The sequence below is a fragment of the Hippocampus bargibanti genome, linkage group LG11, assembly GCF_051943395.1.
Source record: "Hippocampus bargibanti isolate YZ-2025 linkage group LG11, ASM5194339v1, whole genome shotgun sequence".
Classification (NCBI taxonomy): domain Eukaryota; kingdom Metazoa; phylum Chordata; class Actinopteri; order Syngnathiformes; family Syngnathidae; genus Hippocampus; species Hippocampus bargibanti.
The window spans coordinates 10,221,035-10,240,119 of record NC_142744.1 but is presented as its reverse complement, the minus strand read 5'-3'; the positions used below and the strand labels follow the sequence as shown (position 1 = coordinate 10,240,119).

General features: G+C 41.6%; 1 protein-coding gene across 1 annotated transcript; it reads left to right on the top strand.

Moving 5' to 3' along the window:
* atp1b3a (ATPase Na+/K+ transporting subunit beta 3a) lies at window positions 1–15,956 on the top strand. Its single transcript, XM_089008456.1, has 7 exons — window positions 1–498; window positions 4,459–4,587; window positions 4,827–4,925; window positions 7,386–7,576; window positions 9,565–9,615; window positions 11,055–11,141; window positions 12,386–15,956. The coding sequence occupies exons 1-7, from the start codon at window positions 387–389 to the stop codon at window positions 12,551–12,553; spliced, it is 837 nt and encodes a 278-aa protein (XP_088864582.1). The 5' UTR covers window positions 1–386; the 3' UTR covers window positions 12,554–15,956.
* The last annotated feature ends 3,129 nt before the right edge of the window (window positions 15,957–19,085 follow it).

Genomic DNA, 19,085 nt, shown 5'->3' with positions numbered 1-19,085 from the left:
GGCCACAAATCGCAGAAAGCGACGATAAGAAAGCAGTAGAGCACGTTTTAAATTTGTAATTGGTGCACTTCTCGCGCTCCGGCAACCAATGAGCATCCTTCCTCAGCATCAGCTGGCACCGAAGGGCATTTGTCGACGTCACTGGACATTTTTTTTATGTTCCAGCACCAGAGCCTTCCGTCCTTCCTTTCCTTGTGCCTGCGTGCTCCCCTCTTTCTACACCGCCCACACCTTCTCAACCATTGATCAGACCACTCTCCGGCTTCTTCTCTTCATTACATCACCCGCTGTGTGCTTTTGTGCATTTTTTTTTTTGGGCAAACAACCCCCTCCCTGATATTTCGGGGATTTTTCTTCAGGCGACCTCTTTGAAAAAAAATCCCACCATGGCGAGCACGGAGGATAAACCGGCCAACAAGACGGAGGCGTCCAGCTGGAAGGACTCCTTCTACAACCCAAGGACGGGAGAGGTTCTGGGGCGCACGGCCGGGAGCTGGGGTAAGAACAATCACATTGCTTCTGTTGGAATGTGACATGTACTTATGCTGCATTAAAAGACATGACTCTCTTAAACAATCCATCAGAATGAATAAAAAAGAGAGGCGTGGGGATGTGAAGGATCATCATAGGCCTATGAAGGCGTAAAAGGGGAGCCTGCGCCGCGATGAGGTGCATATCTATACATGCAAGGATGCAGGAATGAGTCATTACTGTAAAATGGGGATTTCAACTTCAATCTTTTTTCTTTCGTCTTGCACGAATGACAATGCAATGTGAGGAGTGTTGGTCCTCGGTATGCAACTCTGAGATGCTTTTATGTAATGATGGTCAGGGGCAGAGGTAGTAACACAGCATGCAGCTCCTATAGGCTGCAGAGCGGGGGCTGTCATGCACCCCCCACACCTCCCACTACCCCCAACACCCCCTTGTGCTGCTGTGGAGTGGGATGCTCCATTGCAGTTGCATGGCCGCCCACATTAGCATGGCTGTCAAGGTCAAATGGGATTCCCTCTCTTGTCGTTGTCGCTTCTTCCATCACACCAACCCGCTTGGTGCACTAAGCATTGTGGGATACTGCTGTGGGGGAATGATGGAAGGGTGGAGGTGGTTAGGGGGGTAGAAGCATGAGGTTGGCTCTGTTGGATGCTGGATATTTTTCTGTTGTATCGGCTGGTAATTCTCTTAATAAAACAGTGGTGGGCTGTCAGGGCTCGCAAGGCCTTCTCTGCTGGCCTAAAAATATCAGAATCACAGACTAAAGTGAATTATAATGTGTCCACGAATTCTTATGAAATAATTCAAAATTGTCTTTCAGCTTCCTTTCATTGCTTTTCCCCTGTTGTGCTGCTTCTAGATGTGTTTTTTTTTGTATTTAAGCATTTAACCAATCACATTTCAGCCAGCATTTGTAGCGAGCTGCATAAGCAAATATATTGTTGTGTTGATATAATAGCGGTTTTGTCAACCCACAAGGAGTTAAGGAAGGGAAGAGAAGAAATGGATTTGGTTGCAGATATACCGTTAAAGCCATTTTCAAGAATAGATGGACATCATTAAGAAAGGTTAGACAGCTCAGAAGCTAGGAAAAATAGCAAAATATTTTTTTTATGAGATTATCATGAATCCATACATTCAGAGTCAAAAAATTGAATAGTTTAATGACAGTAATTCTTAAGTTTTTCTTAAGTTATTTCCTGGCCGATGACACCCTCTAGTGGACGTTTAGCATATCCCACCACACTCACAGCTGATTGATTCAAATGTAGCACTACTGAAGACCTAGGAGTGAAATGCACGGCCCGCCACTGTTATAAAATAAGTAATATACCCCAGCCCACTTTGCAGCTATTATTGCATTACAGTGAGACCTCAACTTACGAACTTAATTGGTTCCCAGACAGAGTGTGTAAGGCGAAAAGTGTGTATCTCGAAAAAAAAAAAAAATCCCTTAGGAAACCATTAAAATGGGAATAATTTGTTCCCGGGTTTCCATAAAATATACTTTTCAACTAAATAAGCCTTAAAACTACACACAATAAACCTTATTCTATGTATAATAAATGTGCTATTGTATTGCAATGAAAGAAATACACTGCATTGTATCATAAAGTCACTTTATTTACATTTGTGATGGTCATTTATGGCTTGATGGAATGGCGATGGAGGTTGAAGGTCAAAGGGAATTGAACGAGGACTGTAATTAAAGAAATAACCTGTGCTGTAAAATAAAGTTTTATTTGCCTTTTTGATGGATGTTGATGGCTTATGGAAGGAGAGTTACCTTCCATAAGGACTGTTGGTGCTGTTCGGTCGTGTGCTTCCGCCGAAGATCACTCCGCCAGCCGTGGTGGGTGTGTATTATGAAAATAGTGCTTATTATGAGGTTTAATTTTCATAAATTTGACGTTTGTAAGACGAAAAGTTTGTAAGTTAAGGTGTTTGTAAGTTGAGGTCTCACTGTATATATATACTGTATTGAGATATTTATGCATTTTAATTATGGCCAGTCATTTAGAACCTTTAACAGCCCACAATGGGAAATACGGCGGTGCTTTCAAATGCCACTTGGATTAATTCCGTGACCACAATCCAGCCTAATGCAACCAATAATTGTTGCGTTCCATAACGGTGTATGTTAGAAAAGAAGATAAAGTAATCAAATAATTAAGTAATTTGTCCCCATCGCATGGCAATTTTGCCATCTGGGGGTATCGTGAGACAGAAATAATGAAGATGGAGATGTTTGTTTGTCTGTGCTCATCAATCCAGCACTAATATGAACCATGCTATGCAGAGGATAAAGAATATACACCAATGGGTGCTGTTATCCTGTCAGTTTGGCTGTTTGTGTTCAATCTATTCCCTCAAGGGTTTTTGCATGGATTAGCATTAGCGTTAAATTAATAGACTGAAAATATATATGTGGATCCCTTAAAGGACAACCGACGTCTCCGGACAAGTTGTGTCCATAATTTGTAAAATGGCTTCAAATGACTTCGACTGACCGCATTTTACAAGGATTCCACTGCATATAGCTATATTTTACGTTTTAAGACTCACGATGAATATTCCGGGAGTGTTGTTTTTGAGTTGGTGACGAGTACTCACCCTACGTCCCTGAAGGAACGCCCCTGACCGAAAAAAGGACACATTGTAGCAGTCCTTCCATCACGTCAATGGATTTTGCTGTACTTTGGTCTGAAAATTTTGTGTAGGACCAAAAAGAGGCAGAGGAGGGCGACAAAGCTTCATGTAACGAATTGATCAGCCTGTGGTAACGGGCTGATTAATACCTTACACGGCTTTGTCGCCATTTTCTGCCTTTTTTGGGTGCGACATTTCCCACCCTTGATGCCTAAAATGACATGGAATAAATTCTTTAATCGATTGCAAACATGTATGCTTTCCTCTTCAGAACTATTTGAATCATATTCATAACTGGATGAGTAACAAGAAAGCATATTCTCCGAATCTGAAGCCATTGTTTTGATTCTCCAGCAAAGCAAGACGTCTTGGGGTGACATCACGAAAAAGGGGGCGGGACCTTCTGAAACTGGCCACTTCCGGGTTCATTTTTTTTTTTGCAGATTTTGGACACTTTAATCATTTTTATTGGTGTTTTGCATTTGACTAAAAATATCATACTGCGTGTTTTGTGTATTTTAGATGCTATAAAACGTTTTTCTGATGTCAGTTAAGAAACAAAAAAAGTGATGTCGGTTGTCCTTTAAATACAACTGTGCATGTTTTACGTTTGGTTTGACAAGACATTTAAAGTGGGAGCCTCAAGGCTTTTTTTTGTATACATTTTTCACTATATCCTCAACAGCTGCTTTATGGAAAGCATGTTGACTCCATTGCTACAATACAATGCTAGAATCTTCAATCTGTACTCACAAGTCAAAGTAATTTGTTTCTTGAAAAAACTCTTAAGTCAAGTCAGTTATTGGCCAATAGTTGTTTTTTTTTGCTTGTTTTTTGGGGTGGCGGGGGCTGGGATGGCCTTTATTGAGTGTTTTAAATCATTTAAGTGTGGACATATGATTTGAAATTGTGTTTTGACTTACACACATGGAGCTAATTAAATTCATATCTCAAAGCACAAAGGCATATTGCTAATTTTATTGACTTACACCACACTTTTTTTAAAGCCCCCCCCCTTTTTTTTTTTGGGCGTGTAGCTTTTCTTTTTCCACCCTGCAGCGGAGAACATTCGAGGCCGAGTGCCGCAGCCGCCTCCCTTAAAGATGAAAGTGGGCTCTCCTATTTACCAACAGTAGCCTGCATTTCCCTCTTTCGATCCAAAAATGTTTTCCTTCACTAGGATGGAGCATTAAAATAAATAAAATGTTACAAGGAAAATATAATTTTGTGAATTTGTGGCATGTATTGAATGATCCATCACCTTTGTGTCTGTGTGTGTGTTTGGGTTTCAACTTGCCCTCCTCCCTTTTTTAGCCCTCATCTTGTTGTTCTACTTGGTGTTCTACTGCTTCCTGGCTGGTATGTTCACCCTGACCATGTGGGTGATGCTGCTCACTCTGGATGAGAACATGCCCAGGTACAGAGACCGCGTTCCCTTCCCAGGTTAGTGTCTCCTCCGTCCTGACGTGAACTACGGTAAACCTTTCAAGCTAATTGCCAGGGGACCCACACCCCCTCCACCCCCCATTCATTATTCATTTACGATTAGTCATGAAATGAGATAGTAAATGGACTACAATGTTGATTTGGGTTTGTAGTATTATTGATCTATCGACCTGATTGGCAGCTGAATCCTTCACCCCCTCCCACTGCTCTTTCTGCTCTGTCTCCCTCTCTTCCAGGATTGGTCATTCTTCCCAACTCTCTGGACATCACTTTCAGCAAATCCGATCCCCTGAATTATGCGCCATATGTGGAAAACCTGGAGAACTTCCTGCAAAGTGAGAGCCATGATAGATTGCTGTCTCGAGCCGGAATCTAACCCTACACCTCTGCACTGCGAGGCGGACGTGCTGACTAGCATACTGCAGTGCCGTCTTGATGGATTCTAAACGTTATTGATTTTATCCGAACTTGTTCGTAAAAAAATCAAATCACCACCTATATTAGCGGGAAACCTAACAGAAAGGAACAGGGATGCACTTTGCTAGCATGTTAGCATAGCTCGCATGTACCGTTTTTAAAATCCCTGCTCATGGCACTTTAGATTCCCATTCTTTGATGAGCGGCATTGGTGACTTGCAGATCAACCAAATTTTGAAATAGCATAAAGAAAATAATACATCTTAAGATCTCTCTCACTGGCTTTGATCGCTAGCTAAAACTGCAGGTTGCTACCTGTTAGCAATTTCTTGTCATGCACCAACCATGGTTCAATGTTCTTATTATTTTTTTTAATATTGAATATAACACTTAAAGGACAACTGACACCATTTTTTTTCTAACTGACATCAGAAAAACCTTTTATAGCATCTAAAATACCCAAAACACGCAGGCTGATATTTTTAGTCAAATGCAAAACACCAATAAAAATGACTTAAAGTGTCCCAAAACTGCCACAAAATGAGCTAGAAAACTGGGGAGATTCAGAAAGTCCCACCCCCTTGTTTGTGACGTCACTATTGGTCACACACTGCCTTGCTCCAGCATCAAAACAATGGCTTCACAGAGTTCAGATTCGGAGATGCTTTCTTGTTACTCATCCAGTTATAAATATGATTCAAATAGTTCTGAATCAGAATCAGAATCAGAATCAGAATCATCTTTATTGCCAAGTATGTAGAACACACAAGGAATTTGTTTCCGGTAGAACACGCTGCACTAGTATCGTTGTCAAAAAAAACTGCTAAGTGGCACTATACAGAGAAGAGCAAAGCATAAATGTTTGCAATCGATTGAAGAAGTCCTTCCGTATCTATTCGAGCTGTCTGGACTCCAATGTAGCGCCCAGAAAATGCACAATATGGCGCACAAGCGCCGTTGAAAATGGGCTGATTTGTCCGCTGGGAATTTGTGTCAACTTGTACTTTCATTATGCATGTCGCCGCAATTGGCTGCGACACACAACGATTCACCAACGCGTTATTTATGTAATTTTCCTTCTAATTTCGCGATCAACACGGTGTTTTCAGATGAACAAAAGTGCCCAAAATGCATTTGGCGGTCACGGGCGTTCCCCGTGACATCATTAGGGATGTAGGGGTGTGTTTTTTCTTCTAATTTCACCATCAACACGGATCAACACGATGTTTTCAGACCAAACAAACAAAATGCATTGTGTGTCACCTTCTCGGTCAGGCGTGTTCCAGACGTGACAACATGTCAGGCATCGTCATCAACTCAAAAACAAGACTTCCTGAATATTCAGCGCGAGTCTTAAAACGTAAAATATAGCTATATGCGGTGGAATCTTTGTAAAATGTGCTCAGTAGAAGTCATTTGAAGTGATTTTACAAATTATGGACGCAACTTGTCCGAAGGTGTCGGTTGTCCTTTAAGGTGTAGCGCGCAAGTGGAAGAAAGGATTTACTATCGTACCTCACTTTTTTGTTTCCTAACTGACATCAGAAAAACGTTTTATAGCACCTAAAATACCCAAAGCACGCAGTATGATATTTTTATTCAAATGCAAAACACTAATAAAATGACTCAAAGTGTCCAAAATCTGCAAAAAAATGAGCTGCGAATTGGGCATTTTAAGAAATTCCCACCCCCAGTTCGTGATGTCACGCCAAGACGTCTTGCATTGCTCGTGAATCAAAACAATGGCTTCAGATTCGGAGAATATGCTTTCTTGTTACTCATCCAGTTATGAATATGATTCAAATAGTTCTGAAGAGGAAAGCATACATGTTTGCAATCGAATAAAGAATTTATTCCGTGTCATTTTGAGGCATCAGGGGTGGGAAATGTCGCACATAGGGAGGCAGAAAATGGTAACAAAGCCGTGTAAGGAATTAGTCAGCTCGTTTCCACAGGCTGATAAATTCCTTCCATGGAGCTTAGTCACCTTCTTCTGGCGGCTTTTTGGTGCAACACAAGGTTTTCAGACCAAACAAATACAGCAAAATACATTGACGTGATGGAATGACTGCTACAATGTGTCTTTTTTTCGGTCTGGGCGTTCCTTCAGTGACGTCACGTAGGGACTCGTCACCAACTCAAAAACAAGACTTCCTGAATATTCTGTTCGAGTCTTAAAACGTAAAATATATATGCGGTGGAATCTTTGTAAAATACGCTCAGTAGAAGTCATTTGAAGCCATTTTACAAATTATGGACACAACTTGTCCGGGGACGTCGGTTGTCCTTTAAGGTGTAGCACGCAAGTGGAAGATAGGATTTACGATCGTACCTCACATTATCGACCTCTGACATGCGTCTACCTCTCCTCCTTTCAGAGGGTTACAATGACACCGAACAGGAGAAATATCTGGACTGCCCTGAGGGGGAGTATTTCCTGCAGGACGACGAACCAGAAAAGAAAGTGTGTCGCTTCAGGAGAGGCTACCTGAGTCTCTGCTCCGGCCTGTCCGATATCAACTTTGGTTACTCCGAAGGAAGACCGTGCGTGTTGCTGAAACTCAACAGGGTGACCAAAACCACATCTAATCCCTCCCCCATTTCTATCGACGTCTTGAATCAGAGAAGATTATTGGTCCGAATATAAGACAGTGTTTTTTTGCATTGGAATAAGACTGAAAAGTGGGGGTCGTCTTAAAATCGGGGTCTAGGCAGTATACCCATTCTGGATGCTAGATGGCGCCAGATATCATTGAAGCGAATGCTTCCCCAGGACAAAGCGAACCCCTGTCACGAAGAAAAATAAAGAACAGTGATTTTTTTAACCACTGTGCCATGGCACACTAGTGTGCCGTGAGACATCGTCAGGTATGCTGTGGCAAATTATCAAATTTCCCTTTTTTTTTAATTAAAATTTTATAAAACATGTATTCATAATTTTCTGCTAATACAGCGAGACCTCAACTTACGAACTTAATTGGTTCCCAGACAGAGTGTGTAAGGCGAAAAGTGTGTATCTAAAAAAAAATCCCATAGGAAACCATTAAAATGGGAATAATCCGTTCCCGGGTTTCCATAAAATATACTTTTCAACTAAATAAGCCTTAAAACTACACACAACATACCTTATTCTATGTATAATAAATGTGCTATTGTATTGTAATGAAAGAAATACACTGCATTGTATCATAAAGTCACTTTATTTACATTTGTGATGGTCATTGATGGCTTGATGGAATGGCGTCGAAGGTCAAAGGGAATTGCTGTTTGGAAAGAGAGGCGCATTACATGAGGACTGTAATTAAAGAAATAAACTGTGCTGTAAAATAGTTTTATTTACCTTTTTGATGGTCGTTGATGGCTTATGGAAGGAGAGTCACCTTCCATAAGGACTGTTGGTAACTTAACCTCTGGTGCTGTTCGGTCGTGTGCTTCCGCCGAAGATCACTCCGCCAGCCGTGGTGGGTGTGTATTATGAAAATAGTGCTTATTATAAGGTTTAATTTTCATAAATTTGACATTTGTAAGACGAAAAGTTTGTAAGATAAGGTGTTTGTAAGTTGAGGTCTCACTGTATGTCATAGGATGAAGGCCCTTGTGCTCATCTAAACAGGCCCAGGTTTCACTCAGACTGAATATAAATACATTGAGAAATTATATTGTAATTAAATATACTATTCAGTATCATTTTATAACATTTTTGGTTCGTGGTGTGCCGCAAAATTTTTCCAATGTAAAAAATGTATCCTGGCTCAAAAAAGGCTGAAAAACACTGTCCCAGAGTGGAATGTACAGAGATGGAAAGCTTTAAAAGATAAAGCTAAAAATGCTCAGTCAGAGAAAAGTTGTCCGTGGTCTTCAGTGTGGCCACTTCCAAGAACTACTGTATTTTCCAGTGTATAAGGCGCACCCAAAAGCTTTGACTTTCTTCAAAAGATGACCCCGTGTCTTATACGTAGGTGTGCCTTATATGTGAAGTCATATTGAGCCACAACAGGTCTCGCAATGACTGTCAGCAGCCACTGACTCCATTTTCCCCTTTTAACGAAGTAGTGTGGAACCCCAGCCTCTACTGTCGCACCTTAAAATGTGGTGTGCCTTATATTTGCAAAACCTATATCTATCTCTATATTATATTTGGTAAACTTTTTTTCATTCATTCAAGGTGCGCCTTATATATGGAAAAGGTTTGAAAATACACCATTCATTGGACATGCGCCTTATACTCCGGTGCGCCTTATACACCAGAAAATACGGTAATATTGAGCCACAAAAGGTTTGGCAACTACTGTCAGCAGCCACCAACTCCATTTTCGTTAGTAGAAGTAGTGCGTAACCCCAACCTTTACTGTAGTGCCTTACAATGCCGTGTGACTTATATTTGGAAACCTTTTAGATATTTCTATATTATATTTGGAGAACCTTTTTCATTCCTTGAAAGTGCGACTTATTGTCTGCTGCGCCTTATATATGGAAAAAGTTTGAAAAGACACCATTCATTGGGTCAGAATCGTGTTTGCTTTCGTTTGATTTGGTTTTTCTTTGCTCATCTTCTAGATCATTGGCCTGAAACCTCTCGGTGACCCCTACGTCAACTGCACCGTCAAAGTAAACCTTTTTCCTTCTTAAATCAACGTGCTTGTACTATATGTGTATTTTTTTTCTCTTTTTCGTATCTTTGATTTCAAAAAAGAATAACGCGAAGTTGTCGTTTTGCTGATCTTGATTTCATTTCTGTTTGTCTGTCTGTTTTGTTTCTTTTTTGACTTTCTTCTGCATGCTGTCAGTGACGAATTTAGGGTAAGGTAATGGGAATGTTAGGCCAGTGTTGGTATTAAAAATAAGTCACGACGACGGCCAAACTCACCCCTGCGTCATTTTCAAGTCATTTTTTAAGCTCAATCCACATAACGTGCGCCGCAAATAGCAAATGACAAGCGCAGCACACCATGCTTTCTGCTTCATGGCAAACTCCGCACTAACAAAAAGTGGGTCATCGCCAGTGACGTGCCGTGAGGTTCATGGCTGGTGAGGCACTGATGTCATCACAGTCAGATTTACAAACATATGAACTCTACAGAGTAGCTTATTCACCATTTGATTGGCAACAGTTAACGTGTTTTGTTTAAAATGTCATGTCAGCATTCTTTGTATAAACTGTCGCATAGAAAAAAAGAATTAAAAAAACGTTATTATCGTGTTACCTTTACTTATAAATTAAGTCCGTGCACCGCTCCTTCTGAAGAAAGGCATCGATACTTTCTTTGTAGAAGCCTTCCTTATCTTTCTTCAGTTTTAAAAGTGTCTCTATTTCTTTCAATTTAGATATGTAATCCTCCATTCTAAAAGTAAGGCCAAGCAACACGAAAAAATGACTGGATGACTGCACTTAACTTGCAAACTGTTTACTGTAGCTCACTCTCACTAATTCGATTATTCTGCAGCCGAGGAGGCGCAAGAATCTTTGTAATCACCCTGTCATGAGGCAGGAGAAGTGTGTGCCTCACCTAAGCACACCGTTTTAATAAAAATAAAATACATTAAACACTGTAGTACAGTGTTTATAATGTACAGTGACTGTACATTATATACACCAGCTAAAGTGCAGAAATTTAGTTCATATACACAAAGTTTTTGAACACTTTAAAAGCGATATGCAGAGGGACAGCAATGTGGTCTCACTGCAGTGCAAACCAGCACAGTTAGCATAGTCATTGCACAATCCATGGTGAGGCTCAGTCCGCTGCAGCCTCACCGCTCGTCTCTACTTAGTATTTGAACGGTAAATGTGAAAATTCAGCGATTTTTAAAAAAAAAAATCCAAACATGGTGACATTAAATGGAAAAGAACTTTAAAGTACGAATCACTAAATAAATAAAACTGTTTAATTAGTTTGTTTTTTCATTTGATATTTCCATGATGACAGGTGAGGCACGGCCTCACCTGCCTCCCCTGACTGCACGTCACTGGTCATCGCTTTGTGTTTTGGTCGCGGTGGACATTTGTAAATGGCATGCATCGCTAACGCGGATTCTCTCCTTTGCAGAAAGACAACCCGGTTCAGATGCAGTACTTCCCTCGGAAGGGACGTATCGACAAGATGTATTTCCCCTACTATGGCAAGAAAGCACATGTAAGTGGCTTTCTCAGGTTTCCCTCTCCCCTTCCCCCCTACTCCCCCCGCCTTATCTCTCTCTCTCCCTCTCTGTCTCACCCCACTACCCACCCCCCTCTTTCTCACCACCACCCTCCCCTATCCTCTCTCCTCTCACCCTCTCTCTCTCTCTCCCCACCCCTCTCTCACTCCTCTCTCTCTCACATCACTTTTTCCCTCTCTCCCCCTGTCTCTCTCTCTCTCCCTTACCCAGGCCACTGCCCTCCCCCTCTCCCCCAGTACCCCGCCTCTCACCAACCCCACTCCATCTCCCCCTTTCTCTTTCTCTAACTCCTGCCCACTACTCCCAATTTTCAACCCACGCCCCTCCACTGCCCTTCCATCTCTCTCTGTCTCTCTCTCTCTCTCTCTCTCTCTCGATCACCCGCTCCTTCTCTCCCCCCATTATCCCCCTTTCTCCCTCTCTCCCAGGCCACTGCCCACCTTCCCTCTCTCTACCCTCCACTACCCAACTCCCCTCTCTTTCTCTCCCCCACCCCTCTACCTTTTTTTTAATTTAAAACAGATTCTTTTCTTCCACACAGTGTATTTTAGGTGTTGAATCACCTGACATGTTTCGGCGTATACTTCCGTCTTCGTGTACCTCTCTCTCTCTCTCCCTCTCGCTCGCTCTCCTCCTTCCCCCCTTTCTCTTCCCCACACCCCCCTGTTTCTCCCCCCAACCTTTCCCTTTCATTACACCGACTACCTTGAACCGCATTTAGTTTTTATCACTATCACGGCGACTCAATAAATCGCACTCCGTTTTACCACAGGTCAGTGCTGTCCCTCTCATCCAATCACAAACAGATTGGCTCGAGGGACTTTCTAAACGTGGACACTTGGAAGCTTTGGAGCAGAGTTGAATGAAGCTCCGACGCCGAGTTGGCGTTTGCGTGGGGGTTGACATATAATCGCTTAATAAATGCTTAATAAACGGCGGGCCTGAAATCAGACCGCGATCTGGATCATAGTGTAAATGTAGTTTTATAAACTTGGTTACTAAAGTAGAGTCGTTCAATTTTTGAACAGATCCCACGCGTGGGCCCTGATACGTCAACTGCGTGAGTAATGCGAGTCACCTTGGTCATGAAATATATTAAACTTGCCAGTCAAGGTAGCGATGAAAGATGTACTTCTGTACAGCAAGGAAAGATTTACACTGTACTTGGTCACTTTCCAATGGCTGAGCCGCAGTTGATTGTGTCTCTCGCACGTTCCAGATGAATTATGTTCAGCCTCTGGTTGCTGTCAAGTTGCTGCTCAACAAGGAGGACTACAACAAGGAGTTGTCAGTGGAATGCCGGGTAGAGGGCTCCAACCTGCGCAATAATGACGAGAGGGATAAGTTCCTGGGTCGCGTCACTTTCAGGGTCAAGGTGGAGGAGTAAAAAGGAGGAAAATGGACGGTCACAAGGAAACCCCCCCCCCCGCCTACCAACTCCCACCCTTCATCATCCCACTACCCTTCCCCGAACAGCACCCTCCCAGCCGCTGGTGCAGAGCCTGCACACATTCGCGAAAAGAAAGAAGTGTCAAATCTCTCTCAAGACAGCATTCATTCTGAGATTAGTCTGGGTCGCCGCCGGAGAGTCAGTTCCAAATGTTGCATTGATGATACGAATGACCTTTCTTTCCTTCGAGATTCCTTGCTGACCCCATGCAAAAGATCCCAAGAGAACGAGACACAGGCTGTGCTCCTGAACCATCCCTTCCACCCGCCGCCCCCCCTCCCCCCATTTCATTTCGATGTGATTAGTTGACTTAATAGCCAATGCGAGTAAGCCATTTGGAACCCTCATGTTCTTGCCGATGCAACTTTTTCATATTGTGTAGATCAAGGGGTGTCAAACTCAATTTTTCGGTTTCACTCAAAGAAACATTGAAAGCCATATAAATGCGTTTGCAACTCATCATATTATTTCATTGACTCAACTGGCTAATCATGCTGGTGTTACCTTCGATGAAAAGGTTTCTTCAGCCGTCATCTCAACTTCTTTGAAGGTGTCGGACGTTTTCGCTCTTGCTTTTGGGAGACATTTCTGGATGAACCCAACACGTAAAAAAAAACTCACAGGTGAGCGTAAATTAGATGTCGAGAGGAATTCATTTCAGTGTTTAAAAGCCCTATTTGACCAGACTCGTATACCGCAGGTCATCTGAAAAGGTTGTTGAGCATTTTAGGTTCATCCTGAAACTTCTCCCAAAATAGAAGATAAATGTACATTGTCATCCAGATTTTCCACCCGAATCAAATTCAAATCATTTAGCATAAAACATGTAGTAGACCAACTTTGAGTTTGACACCTCTAGACTGTCAACCATCATATGAGAGCCACATTGTTTGTTTTCATGCCGCCATAGATGAATCCTCCACAAACAACAGCATCCATGGAAGCCCAGCAACTCATTTCCAATATTTTTTTGGACCAGAAGTTCACATATCACACCACAAAAATTCCATATGCTGATAATCAATCTAATATAGCCACTGTATTCCTATGTATATGGACGAAAAAAATCCCTTTCTACATATAAATACATAGTGATCCTTATTTAGGGGGGAGAAATAGCTAGATAGATCTTTTGTGTTGTGGCTCGCGCTGCCGCAACCTAGTCTCGTGGTGCCTGTCTGCATGTCTGTCTGTTTGTTTGTCTGTCTGTCTGTCTGTCTTTCCGTGCGATCATGTCGACAATGCAATAGTCGATATGTGGGTGAGCCCTTCAGGATGAGATCAATTGTCTCGCTCTGGTTATCCTCCTCCTCCTCCTCACAAAATGGGAGAGAGGGTTGGATGCTGCATATCGATGCCATGAAAAGCTGTTTGAGCGATTTCCCGTGATATCCTTAATATCCAGTTTAAGGTCCGAGGAACCGGCACGCTCTTTGGCCTCAATTCATGAGTCACCCCAAGTAGCTTATGCACAAATTCTCAGCCCTTTCGTGAAAATGAGACACTGAGTGCTTTGTGGGGACATTTTGTTTTGAACGGCACAAAATATACCACAAATGGCATCTCCAAAAGCGGACGCAATAAAAAGCAGCTACCCAGACAACATCATCAAATACTCACTGGAGCAATCCAATATCGTATCGAAGTCTCACAAGCGTGAATTATTTTGTGGAAACCACAAAAAGGGGCATTTTGCCGAGACAAGCACAAACATACAGTACACCCGGTGAGTTACGTCATCAGACAAAACAGTTATAAGGGCATTTCGGTGCTAATAACAGCAAACAGTTGGTTTCTCGTGCTGACCGCTTGGCTCTAATAGTGTGACGAGTGCAGCACAGTCGCTTAATGCTAACATTTCTTTGGTGTAGTAGCAGGCCAAAAAGTGGCACCGGGAGAGGATATTAATACCTTCTCAACCCGAATATAAGACGGCCCTGATAACAAGACGACACCCTTTTTCAAAAAAGTTCAAGACTTTTTTAACACCAAATTAATTTTCATACGGAAAATAATTACCAGGCCGATCTTCAATCCACTTCTCTCCAGATTGTCGCTAGTTTCTCCCTTTTCTGTTGTCTCTTGTATAATTTCCTTTTAAATTCTTAGTGCTATATTTTATTATTATTATTATTTGAACAATCACTATTTTTATTATTCGTGACGGGTTCACTTTAGCCTAAGGAGTCAAGTTCAGCATTTGCCTCAGTGATATCTGGCGCCATCTAGCGTTGAAAATGGATATAATGTCTATACCCGAATATAAGACGACGACACCCACGTTTTTAGTCTCATTTAATATCAAAACATATTGTCGATGAAAAGGTTTCTTCAGCCGTCATCTGTACTTCTTTGAAGGTTTCGGACGTTTCGCCTCCTATCCAAGAGGCTTCGTCAGCGAACTAAAGTCTGACTGGTCGTATCGGCCCTATTTATATATCCCTAATGTCCAGCCATGGCGGCGCCAGACACTGCTATGATAGGTCCCAACTCTCAGGTTGGGGGAGCAGAGGACCACTCCCTGCGGCCCCACCGATTGTTCCTAAATTCCTGACTAACGACTGGCCTGATTGCCCCACTCCCTCACGTATACCCTCATCAGCATTACAAATGTTGCCTAACCTATGTTGCCTAAGCAGGCTATTGTATGAACGATCCAAATTGAACCTCACCCCACCAAACCGGTTTAATGAAGGATTTAGGAGAGTAGGGACCTATCATAGCAGTGTCCGGCGCCGCCATGTCCGGACATTAGGGATATATATATAGGGCCGATACTACCAGTAAGACTTTAGTTCGCTAAAGAAGCATCTTGGATAAGAAGCGAAACGTCCGACACCTTCAAAAAAGTACAGATGACGGCTGAAGAAACCTTTTCATCGATGGACCACTCCTGTACGACTGAGAGCTTACACAGACAAAACATATTGTCTTATATTTGGGCCGTTACGGAATTACCAATACGTGTGTCCAGTTGTCACAGATGCAGATGGCGACGTTAACTTGGATATGAGGGATGTGGAATTAATGCTCAATCGGCTTCCCACAGATGCAAGCTGAGCAGACAAAACGCACACAAAGTACACTGTAAATTGTTTGGAAGTGGAAGAAGAGAAAAGAGTGGGGGGTGGGAGGGGAGTTCAGCATTCACTGTAAGTATGTACTGTATATCTCTACGTGATCTGTATATCTATCCGGGTCTCAAAGATTGTTTGTTAGTTTTCTCGCTTCTTCAGCCCGTTGATCTGATTGTCTATTACTCTTGCTCAATGTATATAATATACTGTAAACACCATCGACCATATTTACCGAATTCACACACTGTATTTTTGGCACAAAACACAATGTCTGTGGACTGTAAAGAAATAATTTAAGCAAAGATTTACAGGAAATTATGCTATTCCAAGCTATGTTTACACAGTCTTTAAAGGAGCCCACATTTGAAAGAACAACATGTAACATCTTCTCAGGGTGCCTTAAGACCTGATGAAATAAATTGTGGAATAAAAGTGATTTTGAAGAAAAAAACGGAACATTAGTATGTCTTTTTTTAGGTAACTTTCTTTGGGGGATATATAAAAAAAAAAACAGACACACTTTCACACTCATGCAGTAACGCTGCCTGCGCGGAGTGAACTACTACTTTGTCAGTGCCATTCTTGACGGAGCGAAGAAAGAATGTAACCCCCAAAAATATTTGTTATTTTATTTTTACTGAAATGTAGCGTCCCAGAAAATGCACAAGATGGCCCCCAAGCGCCGTTGGATATGGGCTGATTTGTCTGCTGGGAATTTGTGTCAGCTCGTATGAAATAGTAGTCTTGGTGCAACACACAACGATTCACCATTGTGTTATTTATGTATTTTCCTTCTAATTTCGCCATTAACACGTATCAACACAAAGTTTTCAGACCAAACAAAGTACCCAAAAATGCATCGTGTGTCGCTTTCTCAGTCAGGAGTGCTCCAAACGTGACGTCACGTGGGGATCGTCATCAACTCGAAAACAAGACTTCCTGAATATTTAGCGCGAGTCTCAAAACGCAAAATATAGCTATCTGGGATGGGATCTTTGTAAAATACGCTCAGTACAAGTCGTTTGAAGTGATTTTACAAATTATGGACACAACTTCTCGGGTGGCGTCAGTTGTCGTTTAATTAAAGACGTTTTTTTTTATCTTGACATTTATAAATAATATTAATTTAAATCATATACAAATCGCGCTTACGTATGATTTAGGTGAACTAATCACACAATATGTGTGATTAGTTCACATAAAGTTGCTATTTTATTTGGCACGCCTTCTCGACAGGGGTTTGCCATCTTTCTGTTGCGTTTAATCGTCTCAATCACAAAGTCTGACAGAAATAGCCGAAAACAATTTCTTTAAGTACATTGGAGTGGTATAACCGTGCCCTTCCCCACGAGATAAAGGATTGACGTTCCACACAACTTACCTGACGAAAGTAGGGGGGAAACGATGTCCGTCCGTCAATTACTGCGGTCAAGCCAGCCTCCACTCGCAAAATCGAAGTCAAGCCGCCACATTGGTTGACAACACTGTACATTACGGTAGTCTGCAGCGAGCTAGCGACGAGCGAGCGGCATGGGCCACCTTCAAAATAAAAGCGACGCATCGAATGCACTGCCCGGCAGTGGTTTGGATTAAATAAACAAAAAATATGTAAAACAAGCGGTTTCTAGGCTGTTGGGTAAGGATGACGTTAACCTAGGAAAGAATAAGAACACTCAGAAAGGTGCCAAGACGCGTTCTCAAATGGAGATAAAAAAGTAGTCGTAGTAATAATAATAATAATAATAATCATCATCATCATCATACTAATTATTTATTATTATTTATTTTATTATTTTAGTATTTTGTTTTTCTACTTTCGTTCCAACTTTGCTGCTGTGAAACGTAAATTTCTCCACTGCGAGCCTAACAAAGGCAAATCCAAACCAACACTGGGGAAAATTAAAGCACCCCAGCTATCCTACCAGACCACTCTGATACAGATATGTTGTTTTATTTTGAAATAATGGGCCTCTGAAAAGTGACATCTGACCTATTTCCTGACTCCAATGCATGTAAACATATTGGTATTGTTTGTCATTGTTTAAAAAGTTCTAAATCAAATAATATTCGATATCCTGGGACAAAACCAACACTGGGGGAAATTGTAGCGCTTTCCCGACATACATACAATGTAACATTGGATAACATTGTATATATATGTTTTTACAAACATGGTTGTCCATTATTATTATTATTATTATTATTATTATTATTAGTAGTAGTAGTAGTAGTAGTAGTAGTAGTAGTATAAGTCTTCTTGTGCCGCTCCCAAGCCCGGATAAATACAGAGGGTTGTGTCAGGAATGGCATCCGACGTAAAAGCTTGGCCAAAACAAACATGCTGATCAAACCTCTAAAGATGGAGGACACTGATTTGCTGTGGCGACCCCTTGAAGGGAAAAGCCGAAAGGAAAACAAGATTAGTTTTTCTGTCTCCACTTGAGAACGCGCTTTGGCACCTTTTTGAGAGTTATTATTCTTCTTAAGTTAATGTGATCCTTACCCGACAGCCAAGAAACCGCTTGTTTTCCATATTCCATAACCACTGCCGGGCATTCACTCGTTGTAGCGCTTTTATTTTGAAGGTGGTGCGCGCCACTGGCGCGCAAACTCGCTGGCCGCAGACTACCGTAATGCACAGTGTTGTCATTCTAAGTGGCGGCTCACTTGACTTCGATTTTACGAGTGGAGGCTGGTTTGAGCGCAGTCGTCAATTAGAGTGACACAGCGTGCACCTGCGTAAATTACACGGCATAAAAACGTATTAAAATACTTAAACTTGTAAATGAAAACAAATGATATTTTTTTGTTTCAGCTCTAAAAATGTTTGCCTTCTTCATGGACATCAAGAGTTAAAAGCGCGAGTTGTCAAAGTAGGCGATGTCACGTTAATTATTGAAGTAACACATCATTTTTGTTCCACCCTTTGGATAATGGAGGATATAGTCAAACAACACGTCGGATATTTCACATTTCATAAATTTTGTATAATTCTAATAAAGTCGATTTTTTAAATAGTCCTGTTACATGAATATGATTCGAATTCGGGTCGTTGCATTCTATTAGTTCACCACTAGACGGCAGTATTATTAGTTTTATTTGTTTATGTATTTTCAAAATGTTTTTTTAATGTAAACACACATCCCGCGTTTTAAATGGCATTGTACTTCGTAAGTCACTCACAACAAATATTACAAATCAGGCTGGACTGTACTTCTTTTTACTTAATCCACTTTTCTTTGCTAGTGGCAGTTGCATGGGACGCTTAGAACCTTATAGGATTTGATGATGATTTACACAAAGAAGGCAAAAGGATAAAACCGGTTATCCCTTTATCAGCTAAGAGTTGAACTTGCCAACCAGCGCAGGCCTGAAGCACAGGCGGTATGATC

Bases quoted from the DNA above. Each gene is read 5' to 3' on its own strand.
- atp1b3a (XM_089008456.1), top strand. From the start codon at position 387: ATGGCGAGCACGGAGGATAAACCGGCCAACAAGACGGAGGCGTCCAGC. The intron at 9,616-11,054 runs GTAAACCTTTTT...TCTCCTTTGCAG, and splicing joins ACGTCAACTGCACCGTCAAA to AAAGACAACCCGGTTCAGAT. The intron at 11,142-12,385 runs GTAAGTGGCTTT...CGCACGTTCCAG, and splicing joins ACTATGGCAAGAAAGCACAT to ATGAATTATGTTCAGCCTCT.